Source organism: Panthera onca, chromosome C1 (assembly GCF_046562875.1).
Source record: "Panthera onca isolate mPanOnc1 chromosome C1, mPanOnc1 haplotype 2, whole genome shotgun sequence".
Taxonomy (NCBI): Eukaryota; Metazoa; Chordata; class Mammalia; order Carnivora; family Felidae; genus Panthera; species Panthera onca.
The window spans coordinates 5,197,487-5,213,685 of NC_138346.1; the positions used below are offsets into that span (position 1 = coordinate 5,197,487).

At 52.1% G+C, this 16,199-nt stretch overlaps 1 protein-coding gene across 15 annotated transcripts in view; it reads right to left on the minus strand.

Annotated features, from left to right (window-relative positions):
• The window catches only part of AGAP1 (ArfGAP with GTPase domain, ankyrin repeat and PH domain 1), a 550,398-nt gene that overhangs the window by 320,215 nt on the left and 213,984 nt on the right, over nt 1–16,199 (minus strand). For all 15 annotated transcript variants that reach the window (XR_013557140.2, XM_078450755.2, XM_078450753.2 and 12 more), the window contains 3 exons: nt 14,854–14,939; nt 12,316–12,457; nt 7,700–7,834 (listed from right to left, as the gene is read on the minus strand). Coding sequence is in view for 14 of the 15 variants with exons in the window: in XM_078450755.2 (XP_078306881.1) it covers nt 7,700–7,834; nt 12,316–12,457; nt 14,854–14,939 (363 nt within the window). In the remaining variant the exon portion in view is untranslated. The remainder of the gene's footprint in view (nt 1–7,699; nt 7,835–12,315; nt 12,458–14,853; nt 14,940–16,199) is intronic.

A 16,199-nucleotide genomic window follows, 5' to 3' on the forward strand; every position in this document is an offset into this window, starting at 1 on the left:
CTCCAAGAAGTTTTTAACTCAAACTTTTTTCCCCTAAAAATACTAATTCAAAACTTCTTTTGTTATTCTCTTGGTTTTGCTTTTGCTTTTTTTTAGCCCCTGAAAATATGACTTACTACAGCTAATGCTGATTATTTCAGCTTTGGTATTATTTCATTTTGTGATCTAACTTCGTTATAGAGAAAGCATCTCTGTAAGAAATAAACCAAATTTAAAAGTGCTGTAGCATACAGGAGCGCCTGGGTGCCTCAGTCGGTTAAGCATCCGACTGTTGATTTCAGCTCAGGTCATGATCTCACAGTTCGTGGGATCAAGCCCTGCATTGGGGTCTGTACTGGCAGTGTGGAGCCTGCTTGGGATTCACTCTCTCCCTCTCTCTCTCTGACCCTTCCCAACTCATGCTCTTCCCCTCTCTGAAAATAAATAATAAACATTAAAAAAAAATGCACATACGGGGGCGCCTGGGTGGCTCGGTCGGTTAGGTGTCCAACTTCGGCTGAGGTCATGATCTCATGGTCCGTGAGTTCAAGCCCCGCGTCGGGCTCTGTGCTGACAGCTCAGAGCCTGGAGCCTGCTTCGGATTCTGTGTCTCCCTCTCTCTCCACCCTCCCCCGCTCATGCACTGTCTCTCTCTCAGAAATAAACATTAAAAAAATGCACGTATATAAAGGGTATTGACAACGTCATGCTTCATACAACGAATCAGTGTAAATCATTCACGCACTTTCCCATCCAAACATAACCAAGGGCTACGGCAGAAACAGAAAGACCCACCCAAAGCTACAGATTCTTCCTCACCGCGCATATACGCTTCCCACCCACAGCCTCGACCCAAAGTCTGCTTCGTGTTAGCTCCAGCTAGGTATCTCTTCCATTTAATGAGAGGTTATAAACCATGAGCCAGACATGGCCCTTTTGGAATCAACTTGCAGGTTCTAACTTCCATGGGATCCGACCACATTAGAAGCCGCCAGGCAGCGACAGGCAACGACGCTTGTGGTTAATGATGACAGCAGAACGACGGCCAAACTGGGGCCACGCCCGTGGCACTGGACTCAACGAATTCCCTGTAGAGGAACCTGTTGAGTGTTTTCCTTCTCTTCCTTTCTCCCGTTTGGGCCATATGTATGTAACTCTCACCCTTGTTCTTAGGAAGTTCTAAAATACTAACCCCTAGGGGCGCCTGGGTGGCTGAGGTGGTTAAGCGTCCAACTCTTGATTTCGGCTCAGGTCATGATCTCACGGTTCGTGGGTACGAGCTCCGTGTCAGGCTCTGCACTGCGACTGCTTGGGATTCTCTCTCTCCCTCTCTCTCTGCCTGCCCTCTGCTCCTCTCAAGATAAATAAACATTAAAAAACAATTTTCAATATGAACGCCCCTGAATAAAGTGTAATTTAAGCAGCTGAAATTTACCCCGTCATAATATAAACTAACTAACTACCCATCTGTCCCGGGGAAGTCTTGAATGTACAACTTTTCGGTGCAGTGGGGGGGGGGGGGGGGGGGGGGGCAGTGAGCATGCTCCAAGGGCGGGGGGGGCGGGGCATGGGGACACGGGGCCAGCGACGGGCACAGAGGCACAGACAAAGCCATGGTCAGTAAAGGACACGCAGGCTGACGTCGGCTGTAAACAGGGCCTATTAAGATCTACTATTTGACATCAAGTCCTTGGAGTGTGACATAAATATCAGTCATTATTACAAATGACAAAAAAAATACAAACGAACAGACACTTCAGGACTCAGTTCACCTTTTCAGTATGTATTCTTAAATGCCAATGTACACAGACATATGGCTTGCCTTTAAACGTGAAAAATCTTACTTTTGAAAGCACTCCTTTGGAAAAAGAAATCTACCAAACACAAAAATAAATGGACTCCGATCTAATCTCAACACAATAAAGAGAAAAACAGCAGCCACAACACAAATAATAAAAGAGGCCACCCCCACGATGGAAATTACGCCGGTTCCCAGAAAGCATGGAATAGGCCTAATTGACACATCCTTTAGCGGCACAAACAAAAGACGGCGGCGTCAGCAGAACACCACGCGGCACTCAGACCAAAGTCCCCGAAGATTGCTCCCACTTAATGACGCTCTAATACATGCAATTAGGTTGTACAAACCGGGCTCGTGAACACAGCTACTCCCATGCCGGCCGCTCCCGTAATGAGGACCAGGCAGCCGCATACAATTCATGGGGAATGGGATTGATTCTGTGCACATCAGGATTTCCGTCTTTGGGAGCGAAGGCCAGAAAGCAAAGGGAGGCTCCCTGACTTCCTGAAAACCCCCGGGCCAGCCACACAGCCCCTCCTGGCTCAGCCCGTAGCACGGGGGTCCCCGCGCCCAGGTGAGCCGTCCGCAGGCCGGGGGGCACCTAGGGAACAGCTTCTTACGAAGGTGCTTTCCAGAGCGTGAAGCGCCACACGGTTGTAAAGAGCTGGCGTGACGGTGCCGGGAGCCTGATGTGGGTCCTCCCAGAACGGGACCACGCCGTCAGACAGAGGCCCGTCCACAGGACAGCGCACGTCGGTGTGTAACTCCCGGAAGCCCGAGCGCCAGCCCGGGGGTTATGGCAGCACCAGCAATGGGCAGACAGAGCCCTCTAATGCCGTCGCCCAGCCTCTCCACCCACACGCACCTAAAACCGAACCGTTTCTTATGAATGCGACGCAGATCATCTATTCTAGAGTGAACAGTCTTCCACGTGGGATCGCCGAACTGGACAGTGTCCAGTTCGTAACCGGATGACACGGTGACAAAACTCGGCAGCCCTGGGGAGAGTCAAGCTGACAGATGGTAATTTGTAATTTATCCAGATCTTGGTCAGTACGGATCTTGACCGGGTCTGGCAATTACTGTCGGAGCAGAATAGGTTGCAGACAGGCTTTCCTATTGTCCTACGAATACAAGCTGAAGAAGGTAGGGAGTTTAAGCTTTCCAGGGGAGTGTGCTTTAACGTCTAATAGGATGCTTTCGGTGGGATTTAACAAATGACTACAACTTCAGAATATACGTGCTCAGAATACTGAATTCGGTATACAGAACAGCCGGTGTCCAGATGCGTTACAGGAAACCCACATAGAAAACGATACTGCTTTACAATACAGGCAAATCTATCAACTCATTTCAGGAGAGGGAGCGAGGGAGAGAGGGCAAGGGCATAAAAGGGCTTGGGTGACAAACTAAATTCTTTTGTACTACCACCAAAGGTCTACTCATTCTGTACGAAAGGGAAACCACTTTTCTTTAGACATCAGGGGTCTTTAAAACACCACATACCAGTCAGATCCCATCATTAAAAAATTATAAAATATACTCCCCCCCCCAAAAAAAAAGTAGGGGTTCTACTGGCTCTATGCCAAAAAATGTCAAAACAAACAACGAACTGATTCTACCTCCTGCTTGGTTGGAAGGAGGGAACTACACTGTGGCAGTTCACTACACCCGACACGCGGCCATCACACAAGCACCGTCGTCGAAGCAAAACAAACTGTAAGCGAGGACATTCACGTAGGATAGGAAATTTCCAAAAGAGAAATTTCCAAAAGAAAAGAGAATAATTCACCATTTCCAAAAACCCACTTTGAGGGAACGAGAATCCCCAACGCTCTGTCATGAGGATAAGGCGGCAGGGTCCACTTTCTTCCTCCCAAGATGGCGCACGTTGATGGTCTAAGGGGCTCTTCAACCGCTTACACACAAGAGTTTTTACCTTTCGGCACTGCTCGGCCTTCGAGGGGAGGAATTTATTTTTGTCACTGAGTCCTAAGCATCGTAGGTTGTCCCTGAACATCTAGGTTGAAAACTCCCACCACCCTTAGCCGGAAGCTCAACTAACATGGCACAAAAGATGTGTCGCTGCAAGGCCTTCTCCCACTCAGCTCGTTGCCTCAGGAAGTGAGGGAAACCCTTCTCAGTAAGAACCCTAACATCAGAGGAATGACGTCTACAGAGAATGAACTTTATTCTCCTGTAATCCTGTATCTTCATGTATCCAGGCCCTGAGAGAACAGACAACCCGGGGCTTCTGAAAAATCTAATGCCGACCCGGAAATCACCATTATAATGTTAAAAATACAAAAGCTTGTTGCTGATCTCCCAGACACACCGGGGGCAAACAGAACTGCACAGAACTAGACAGACTGAGAGACATGGGGGGTGGGGGGGTGGGCACGTGCAGCCCCAGGTTGCCTCAATCCCCTCTGGTCCAGACTTTGGTGGCCCAGGGCTCCTGTAGGGCTCTCCAAACAGATGGGTAACCACGCCCCCACGAGACCCGGCAGCCCAGATGCAGAACCGGTGAGCACGTGCATTCTCCGAAGGGGAATCTTATTTATAAGACCCCCTGTGGGGGCCAGATAATTCTGCTGTGCGAGCCACACACACTCGGCAGGAGTCGGGTCAAGGGTGATCCCGAACCTCTGCGAGCAGGTGACAGAAAGCAACCTTGTCCGTCACTCGCCCCCTCCACCCTAGGGCAAGGTGCAAGCTTAGGTCTCTGGGTACTTGAATTTTCACCTCGCCAAGGCCCTCCCTGTTCTCTACCCCGAACCAGAGGCACGGTGCAGGCAAGGCTGGTGCTCAGGTGAGGGACTCAAAGAATAAACAAATGAACAAATGGATCCATCTACCTCCCTGCCTCCTGACCCCGCTGGGGCTCATAAGGATGCTCCCTCCTGAATTACTTTCCGAGAGCCATTTGAAAACGACACCACGGAGAGAAAAGTAAACATTCTGTCTTCAGTTTTAGGACACTAAGAAGGCAAAGTTAAAGAAGCAAAGACTAAAAGTCCCTGGTATCTTAAAGCAGAAACCCGGGGAGCCAGGGGACTAGAATGCTTGGCCGGCAGGGGCAGGTACAAATAAGGTCTTGCTGGGGTAACAGTCCAGCCTCTGTTTTTTCTCCAGCAATAAGCTAAACCTTACAAAGAAACCACGTGCCCCTTCTTTCTCTTTCTACAATGCAACGATAAAGAGTGCGTAAATAAAAACAAGTCCTAAGGCTTGCCGGAAAACCGAAAGACAGATCCACATGAACAGTGTCAGTGAGTGTGCAGTGAACCTGCGTCCCCGAAGCCACTCTGCCCAGCCTTCCCCCAGGTGAGTGGGCAGGACCCAGGTCCCTGCTGTGTAATGACAGGATGGTTAAGGCTCTGGGCTCTTGGTCCCAAGACAGGCGTCCAATCCAGGCCCAAAGCTTTTGGTCCAGCTACGTCATTTTTCTGAGCCTTGATTTCTTGAACTCTGAACCCTACGGGGTGTTTTTTCCTTAAGGACTAATACAGATTCTTAACGTTCATGATTTCTAAGTACCAAGCACAATCTCCACTCAGTCAATAACTTTTATCGGTAACAATTAAGGGGTTTATGTATGACCTAATAAAAAGATATACCACATAATTACCCTACAAAATAAGAGTAAACCCTTATTTTTTTTTTTGAGTTTTATTTACCTATTTTGAGAGAGAGAGAGAAAGAGAGAATCCCAAGCAGATTCTGCCCAACGCAGGGCTCAAACCCACAAACCACGAGATCATGACCTGAGCCAAAACCAAGAGTCAGTTGCTTAATCGACTCAGCCACCCAGGTGCCCCAACTCTAATTTTATTTTTCAAACTTATCTTCATATAAAGATATTTTAAGGACAAAATCACAATAGTCACAGAAGCTGTCATATCGTGAGCCTTATTTCCTTTTCTGACTCTGTACAATCCAAATGTTTAACAGGAAGGCATTATTTCTAAAAGCAGAAGTAACAAAACAAACGTATTGAAAACCTCCCAAGCCTGGGAAAACTCCCAAGAGCGTAACATGCTTCACCATTCAAATCCCAACAACAGCAACACCTTAATATTACATGAGATGATGATGTTTGGAAAGGCCCTTCCCCTCCCCTTGCTGGCATCCCAACTTGCGGACAACAAAGTGCTTCTGCACACACTCTGGAGGCAGGGCAGGGACGCATAACAATCTTGGCCTCCCCTACTATTTACTAATTCTTAGGATTATGGTGTATGCGTCCACTTACTTACGGGAAGTTCACGTTTGCGATAAACGCACAAGTGAGGCAATCATTGCGGAGAATAAGCTCACCCATACAAGGAAATTCCGAACATCCCCATCAGGGACCGACGCGCTTTCCACCAAGGGCCAGAGGGTCCCCGTTTCAAGCTTCGTGGGGCCCTGACGTCTTAGTTGCCACCCCTCAACTGAGCAGTGGTAACAAAAGCGGCCCAGCCGGGGCCACCGAAACCACTACTTACAGAAACAGGCTGTTGGCCAGATTCGGTCGTGGGCCCAAGCTTGGGGACCTTCACGTGTGACAGTTTGGTCGCACAGGGTTTGGGCTGCTTGGTGGAAGATGGCGAGCCTGCCCCGCGGGACACCCTCCCGGGACCCCACACGCTTCTGTGCGGGGCTCTTCACGGGCGACCGTTCAAGGTGCTGCAAACACGGGCCCGCACGGGCTCCACGGGGGCCCCACCACCCAGCAGGGATGGGTACAGCCCGAGGGGGCCCCCAAACGTGCGGAGCAGGAGGAAGGGCCGGGAGACCCCAGGGCCCTCGGCGGGATGCTGCGGTTTCCGAGCGGGCCCTGGGGAGACAGTGAAGACTGCAGGTACAAAGGTCTCTGGAACACACGTTGTGAGAAGGGGTGAGGGTGGGCCACTGCACGAAGAAAAGAGGCGAAAAGCCTAGAGCATGGCGGTGCTTAAGGAAAGGGGAAGAAAACGTGCTGTGTGAAAACGGTCACCTTTGCGATGTAATGAAACAGGTCACAGTGTGCAATTCCTACAGCCCCGACTGAAAACGAATCCGGACATTTAGACGAGCGTTCGCACGTTGTCCCGCAAGCGCAGGCCTGTCACTACGACTCGCACTGGTGCCCGGCAAGGCCGGGGTGACCCGGCTGCTCGGGTGGTCTGCTCTGCCGCCGCGGATGTGAGCCCGAGCAGGGGGTGACCCGGCCTTTAGTCCCCACGACCGCGACCAGAAGCGGGACCCTCCGGGGGAAGCGGCTTTCCCCCAGACCTTCCCGACGCCCCCCTCCCCCCTAGACCAAAGAAACCAAGTCTCCATCCACCCCACCCCCTTCCCAGCCCACACTTGGCATCGGAGTCTGTGCCCGGGCTGCTGCCCCCCCCCCCCCCCATATGGAACCCTGCGCTGCTCCCGGAGAGCCTCCTGTCTGACGCCCCCCTGTCCCGGGGGTCCGGGATTAGCAGGGGGGTGACTAATGAATTCAGTCACAAAGAAACAATTCCTGCCCCGTGGCGCTGGCTCCCAGCCACGAGTCGGAACGATGTGCGATTGGGCTTTTGTTCTGTTTTGGGTTTTTTCGGTCCACGCTTGGCTCTCTTTACTCTTTCTGTTTATCCTCCTCAAAGCCCAACATGCAATACGTAGGCCGTTTTTAGGAACAAGCCTGAATTAAGAACCAGTAGCCACGGCGGAGAAGAGACGGCAAACGCGTCAAGTCCGACACGCCGCGCGCAGAAACCTGCAAACGTCTGACCCTGAACGCCAAGGTCACGGAGCGCCTGCGAACGGGCGGGCGGGGGGGTGGGGGGGGCTGCGGCTTCTGAACATGCGCACAGGCAGCCGAGAGCCTCCTCTGGACGGGGGCGGGGCCAGCGGTCACGTGGACGGGGCCCCGCCCACCGGGGGGACGGTGCCGCGCCGGCCGCTTACCGTCCTGGAAGACACGCTCCACGTTCAGCCCGTACGTGGCGCACGTCTCGTAGTACGTGCACCTCTTCAGGTCGCTGGACAGCTTCCGCGCCCTGGCGTCGTCGATGACCCGCGGGTTCGTGGAACTTATGGCATCTGGAACAGACGAGCAAAGACAGGGTGACCACGAGTAGCTCGGGTGCTTCCCGCAACTTAAGGACCTGGGGCTTTTAAAACCTAGCTTACCCTCCAAGTAATAATCTCAAACATTTTATTAGAGTCATGCTTTGTAAAACTCCGTTTCAGAGGATCCTGCTTCTGAAATTTGGGACAAAAGAACGCCTAGGAAGACCAGAAGGAAGGCGTGAGAGTTAAACGTGGCTCCGGAGGAAAATAAAAGGGAAAAAGACACCCCACGCTCGGTATTTGCAGGTGACTTTCGGTGCAAGAAGCATCCTGCGAAATGCGTTCTATGAGCATAATTCCTACAGGTGCAGCCATTCACCCGTTCGGTGCGTGTCCACAGAGCCGCCCTTAGGTGTCTGGTCCTACTGCAGGCACAGGGCTACCCCAGTGAACACACAAAAATCTGTGCTTCACGGAGGGGCTACCAGGTCAGCCAGGGAGGGAGAGGTGGGCCGGGGAGAGAGGGGTCAGCTGGGGAGGGAGGCAGAGAACGGGGCGCAGACGGGGAGCAACCTTGAACCATACAGTGTGGCCACCAGAGCCACGTCAGGCAGGGAAGGAGGTCGAAGGTCTGTGTGCTCGGTGTGATTTTCAGGGCAGCCCCATCTACAGGAAGGCGGCAGGGCCAACCAGCCACCACCTGCGGGGGAGAGCGCCTGGTGTGTTTAAGGGAGACTGAGGCAGGAGTGGGAAGGGAGGTGGGGCAGTCGGGGGGGTGTTAGTTCTAACACAGCCGCTCCTGGGCAGACCCACTTCCTACAGGATCTATGTACAGATGGGGACGTCTGAGCGGCAAAGCAGACATGTCAGGCACCTGCCACCAGTCCCCTAAAAAAGGAAGACTCAGCCCTTATTAGCTCAGCATCCCAGATGCGTCCTATCATGAGTTCCCAGGGAGTTGCTGAGCGCCAGCCTCGTGCCCGGCACACGCCAACGCAGGAAGGCCAAGATGTTAAGGCCGTGGAGCTAGGTGTGAGACAGCAGGCACTTTTCAGGGACTTTTCCTGCCGTGAAGCTTTCTCGGCGGCATAAAGGCTCCCGAGCTACGGGAAACGCCCAGCTGCTCTTTAAACAAAAATCCACTGGTGGGATTTTCCCTACTACCCAGAGGAAGTGCAGCACAAGAGAAGACCTACGAGGCAGCCACAACCTTGTATGTTTTGTTTACTTGGGGGCAGGAAGTGCATAAAAAAGGCCATCTTAAGGGAAGAATTTATTCATTTTTTCCCTCTCTTTCTCTTTTTTCTTACTTTTCTTCCTATTTTATCCTCAGCCCTATGGAACAGGCCTGACCTGACAGTTTCCCTCAGAGAAATCAAGACTAACTCTGATTCATACCTCTTTTGCGGACAATGACCCGCACCATCTCGAGAGATGTTCCAGAACTTTCCCTGGCAAGGCCTGTTACAGGGATTTGTTCCAAGAACATCTATCTTGCCCTGTCTTGCCTTACAGGTTAACAAATTTGACTTAAATTTCACAACACTTAAGAAAAAGATGTATTTTTTTTTTAAGGTGTAAACATCTTTTAAGGAAACAGGAGGGAAAAAAGCTTGAAATCTGTCAATCCGGCTGATGATTTATCGCCACCTGGAGTCCCGGACACTTCCACGGCCCCCTTTCCTCAGTGGGATGCCCACCCCGCTTCTGTCCCGTCTCACCTTCCCGGGTACAGGGACACGTCACGGGTGTGGCCGTGTCGTATCTGCACCTCGTTTCAGTCAGGGCGACACAAGCCTTGTTTTTCGTTCCACCCTAACTCTGTATCCTTTCAGGGCTCGTGCCTTTCTCTCAAATAAATTTAATCTGCAGGCATTTAAAATAGAACCTGCTCGTCACACGTTACACAGCCGCCTCATTCGGAAATGTCTTGTGCCCTGACGGGACCCTCACACAGGCTCCCTGACTCTACGAGTGGACACGTATTCCCACAGAGCCCCTCCTCCCGCCTGTGGATGAGGCCGCGCCACATGCCAGGCGTCCTTAAAGAATGAACATAATTGTTATCTTTCCCATTCCAGAACCTCCTACCTCCAGGCCACCAACCCCAAACACCGGGGAGAGAAGCTCAGAGTCCCTCATCTATAACCTGACCCACCTTGTATCTCCAGCATCCCACAAAACCTGTGCAAAAGCACAACAAACGAGCAGGCTTCACAGAAAGCAAGTCTGTGAGCAGTAAAAGGTACCTGGGGGTGGAACCTTCCAGAAAGCCCACACTCACTCCACCATCTCGCCACTGGGGGGCGTCTGGGGCACTGTGGAAATTAAAGGTCTGATCAAGGACCAAGGGGAACTTGCCTAATTGCTAATACTCACTCACGTCCCGTTCGTTTGGGACGGGGCTATGCTGAAGTATGAACGACGTCTCACAAACGAGTGTGAGGAGACTGCCAGGAATCCCTCCTCCACCCGGGCTCCCTGGCTCAGGTGCTCACTCACCCGGGGCCTCTTCAGGCAAAATGCGCTCACTCAACAGATGCTTCTACCGCCAGCAGGAATAAAAAGGGGTAGGTCCTTGCAGTCAGGGACCACGTTAGGGCCTCCCCAGAGCCTCTACGGAGCCTTCCGTCAGCCTCCTCTACAAAGACACGGACCATCCTGGTGGGGGACATGGATATGCCCTCCTTCGGCTGAGGTGGGATACAGACGGCCCCGCTCATCCCCAAGGAAGGGGAGAGAGAGAGAGCCGTGCTTCTGGCATCCCAATCAGGACCTCACTAAAGCTGATTACTAAGCTGTAACAATTATAACAGCAACCACTTATCTTCCGTGTATGTGCCCACGGATGCTTCCGGTGCCTTACAGAAGTTCCTCCACTTAACCCCGGCCACAGGAGGTGGCAGTCAAGGTCACACAGCCAGGATGCCCCGATGCCAGGACTGCGTGGCCCCAACACCCAGGGACAGGACACTCCACTCTCCACTACCCAAAACCTGGCTGTGTAAGACGACAACAAATGATCACATGCAGCCTTCTGGCCTGGGCTGAACAAGTCCCTGCTCCCTCTCACAGTGAGTCCCCAGAAAAAAAGACATTCTGAGTCATAAATAGAAACCCCTTAACTCGGGCAGGCACTAAGGAGATGCCCACACCCGGTCTCTGATTTTGCTCAGAAATACCCTGGGCTCGCCTGCCGGAGTGGTGCTCGTTGGGAAGGAGTCGCTGCATCTTCAGGGAAGCTTTAAAGCAGGATCTGCTCTAGACGGGCCACCCACTGTAAAACACTACTAAGAATTTTCAGGATGCCACCTCAAACATGCCAACTCCGTACTGGCGCGCCCTTGTTTCCCAGGGACCACTAGGGGGCGCTCGGGCCTAAAGAACGTCTTTCCCATCGGGCTGTAGGTGGAATCCACCTGCTCTCAAGGCTTCAGGGCTGGGACCACTTGCAGCTTTGGCTGCAAGAGGGCGGCCGGGGGGCGGGGGGGGGGGCTCCCCATGAAACCCTGACTCTAACATTTCATATCTAGCACACAGATGATGCTTTCAGTTGGTTTCTTGCTACTTCCATTCTTGCAACACACACACCCGTCCCATGCCCGGGGCTCATCTGCCTGAGCTCACTCTCCGCACACTAGAGCCGGTAGCACACAAACAGCTTCTTCGACACAGCCGAGTGCCTGTTTAGAAAAGTGTCACATCAGGGCTTGGAGAAAGGGAGACCAGATGTGGACGTTCTAACAAAAACAGGGTGTGAATAACAACAACAAAAATGAAGGTATAATCCAAGTTTTCTTGACACGATTATGTTTTAAGTTGCCCCCGTTGCTGACAAAGCAGTTTTTAAAGTCAACCTGCCATCTGGGTCTTAAAAACATTCTATGTGGCCTCTTACTGAAGACCCAGACGCAGACACCGGTACGTCAGTGAATCTGATTGAGAACAAGGACACTTAAGGGCTGCACTCTGCTAAGAGGCCAAGTTTTAAGTGACCTAGAAGAAAAGAAGAAACGTACTCACACAGGGTTAATTCTAGACTCTGAGGGGCCTGTTAGGTGAAAAAAAAAACTAGCTACAGATCATGACACATAACAGACGGAGCAAAATAAAACAAAACTCTGCTGTATATAAGAGATTGGTAGAATTTTAAAGATGCACCAGAAGGTAAAATAAACCTTTTAATTGCCTATTAATTGGTTTATGTAACCAAAAGAATTAAGATACCCCTCCTACAGAAAACGATAGAAAACAGATTTTATTTTCCCTAGGGCACTGGGGGAGGGTTTTATTCTGAGGCTGCTGACCAAGTGCTTTCTCCACAGAATCAATTCAGGAAATGTGACAATTTCAGTTTCGTGGATTCTCACTGGAAAAAGCCTTCAGGAGGAAACTATTTCTTCTTCGAAGCATTTTCAGATTCCTCCACACCAAAAACAGAGGCCACAACTCCACTCACTGCTCAAGTGTTGGAATCCTTTAAACTCAACCTGCGTGCAGATGGCACTCACCCTGGGTCCCCACCAGAACCAGGGGGATCTCGCTCGTGTTCCGGTAGGTGGCCATCCGACTGTAGTAGTGGTAAACAGTCTGGAAGCTGATCTCATCCTCTAAGCTGAAGACAAATATAACAGCGTCCACCCACATGGCAAACTGGGGAGAGAAGAAGGGGAGGAGAGAAGAAACTGAGTGACGAGGCTCGGGGACAGAAAGGGTGGGAATGGCATCTTCGTGAGCAGAGGACACGTGGCCGGCAGACCCCTCCGTCAGGCCGAGCCTGAGGCCGGACTCTGGCTGTAACACGTTGCTGTGGCGTCGCTGACGTCCTTCTCGTAACAGCCTGGAACGGGACCCTCCCCCCCTTCCCACCCAGGCCACCCCGTCTCCGAGGACTGCAAACCAGACATGCCTCCCCGTGGGACCCTCTACCCTCCGTCCTGATCCAGCCAAGGGCGGTCCCACAAATGTGAGGCAAACCCAGCCTCGTAGCAGAGCCTCTCCAACTCCACAACCACCTGACTCTGGGCCATTTTGTTTTTGTTTTCCACGCATCCAGGGGAAGCTACAGCAAATGTGCCTCGGGGCGAACAACTGAGCTGCCAGGCGCGGATGAGCCTGTTCAGTGCGCATGACCGCCTTGTAAGTAAGGCCGGAGCAGCGGAACGGAAGGTCCTGGACCCTCAGCGGCCTCCCAGGGTCGCACGTGACTGCGACAGCAGAATCACGAGCCGGTCAGGCCGGCACCAGAGATCCTCCACTTTCCAAGGGAAAATGGAAAAATCAGTAATAGTAACGTTAATCCTGTTTCCTTTCTCTGAGAAGCCACAGCTCCTAAGTAAGTTTTTACAGCCAAGGTACAAGCTCGGATATACGTGGGGGAATTTGGAGGTGGGGGGGGAAGCTCTGACTTCATGTGTTAACTGATAAGCGTATTCGCTTATATGTGGAAATTATACGTGATAAAAACATAAATATACGTGAAGTCCAAATGAAAAACTGAGATGAGATCAAAATCTTGGGAAGAACGGATCCCGGGACAGGCCCGCCGCCCCAGCAGAGCACCCAGGACCCAGGCTGACACAGGGCACCTACCTTGCCCTCTCTCTACCTGGAGGTATGTTTTTCCTTTCTCTTCCGAGCAGTGAGGTGAGGTGTCCCCACGCATCTGAAGAGCAATCGTGGACCCGGGGACCAGACCGAGGCTGGGAAGTGCACGCCACACCGCATTCTCCCAAGGGGGCGCTCACTGCCCAGCGCCTAGTAGGTGGTGAGCACTCCGTAAACCCCCCCAACCCACCCCCGTGGCTCCCCTGGCAACTGCCACACACAAAAGCCAGTTGATTGGCAGAGTTTTTACACAACCCTAGGATGACATTAGTAGCCCCAAAAAAGTCTTACGACTTCATTCGTGAAGCCATTATGCTTGGGTAAACTCCAGGAAATATTCGGAAACAATGAAAACAAAGATCACGCCTCCACGTGCCTGGGAACAGTAACTTAAAAACAGGACTTTCTCCCCCTTGAATATCCAAGCATGCTCTGCCTAATTGTGTACAAAATCCTGTCGGTCAGCTGTAAAAGGCTCCATACTGACAGCCCCCCATGGTAGAAATCTTTAATGAGGGGAGCCGCTGGGCTAAATAACGGCCCTGAACACAGTACGTCCGGAATAAAGGACTGGTCCTCAGTTAACCGAGTAAATGTGTTCTCACGGCAAGACGCCCAGACTGAGACTCCAGTGGCGGGGGGGAGTCATGGTTCTACCCCCAGGTTGGTGCCATTCACAGGCAGAGCCCCGGAGTCTGTGCCCCTTCACCACGTCCACCCTTGGGCAAGAAGTCCCGGCCTCGGCGTCCGCGGTGGAGACGGGACTCCTCAGCACATCGTCCCGCAGGGTCGTCTCGAGGGTTACATGAGCCGACCCACACGGGGCAGGCATTCGCCCACCGCTCCTGGATTCAGCTACCACTATGCGCTTGGCCAGTAAATTATTATGCAAGTAAAATAAGGCCCCGGAGATCAGGTAAACCGCCACCTGTGCTTTTGTATTTCCAGGATGCCCAGCCTTCAGGGAACTTCCGGAGACACCACACTGGGCTGCACGCCGGTGTTCAGAGGAGGCAGACTTGTGCCAAGAGGCCCAGTGAGCAGAATCCCCCACCCCCAACATCGGATTTCCCGATTTCGGACCAGCCACTTTCTCAATGCTCCTGCTGCTCCAGGGAGCAAACCGCTTACAGGGAACGGGAGAGGACTATGGGTCTTTCCAGAAGTCGAATCAACGGAGTTGACAAATGAGCGCAAATCGTGTCTTTCCTTCCTTCTTAAAAACACAAAGTGAAAACCAGCCACGCAGACCTGACTTCGCTCTAGGATTTTGTCTGAAGGAACAACAGGATTCGTTTCTTAGAGAAAACAGGTTCGTGGGGCTTCTGCATCACCTTTCCTGAGCACACCTGATTTCCAGAGCCATTTCTGTTGAATCGGAACCTCAACGCTGAAGCAAACGTGAAAGAAAAGGCTGCTTACCGCTTGCTTGTAATACTTACCTGTGCCTCTGGGGGGCCCCCTTCATCTCTAATCAGCAGCAGATAGCTCTGTCCGTCAACGACGATTTCTTTCTTGAATCTGCCACCTGCCACACACAAAAAATCTCGTTATACAAGAAAGACCGGGAGTGAGGAGGGCAAATAGACGTGGGCTTCGCTTGTGGAAAAATACACCCTTGGCTGTCGCCCTGGAGGCATCTCTCAGTATTTAGGACCAGCAACCACTGGATTTTAAAACAACTACTGAACTCAGATTTACGTGTTTGTCTTTAAGGACCCGTGTTCACTTCTGATTAGAGTGCACAGCCTCCCGTGCAGTGCCAGGATCACCCGTGGCCGAGAAGGGAAGAATTTTAACGTAGGCTTTGTTTGTAAATTCGGGAATCGTCTCTCACTGGGAACACGATGCACAGAGTTCAGAAACAGAGAGCATGGAAATGATCATTCTCTTGTTGGGTTTTGCAAAACGGGAACGAATTTTTCATGCTGAACAGGTGCCTAGTGTACAAGATTTTGATAAATTCAAGGGCTGAGAACCTGTATTCTCCTCAAGAGAAACCCAGTTTTTGAAAGGAAAACACAGAACATGGGAATGGTGTTTCCGTATTCACGGGGCACAAGTAAGGGAAGGATGCTCGATACTACACACGTGTTAGACAGAACTACTGGATGGTATCTCCCCACGGGTCGAGACAGAGCGGGGCAGCTGGCTGGCGGAGGGGGGTGGGGTTAGAGAGCGCGCTGTGTTAGCGGGGAACCACCAGGGACCCTGCCGGGGCGCCGTGCGTATACATCTGTGGGGCGGGACATGTAAGTGTCCCGTGCAGCTCCTCGCAGCACCCCGGGCCGCCTCGGGTGGACGAGGGAAGTGCGCGCGCCTCTGGGTCCCTCTGCCGTCTCCAAGGACAAACTACCTTCCGAGATTCCGGGCTCTGAATCCACTCTAGCTAACCCTCAGCAGGATTCCGATTTCTTGTTTTTGAGAGAGGAACACATCATCACTGCCTGCTCTCATTTTCAGGCCTTGGCACGGACACCTTCCAGAAACGCCACCTACACCCCCAAATGACCACCCCCCCTGGAGAACCAGGGGGGCAGAGCTTCCCCGGCCCAGAGGCTGTGTGTCCACCCTCCGCCTCCAGGGGTCGCATCGGCTCCGGGTGGGCTCATCTTCCAAAGCGAGCACACGTGTGTGCACAGACAGATGTGCGCGCACACAGACGCACATGCACACAGACGCACACACCCACTCCCTTCCGGGCACCGATGCAACACGTACAACACACCTGCTTTATCTGGTGTTCAGTCTGCTCCCATAAGAAAAACCGAAGAAAACCTTCCAACAT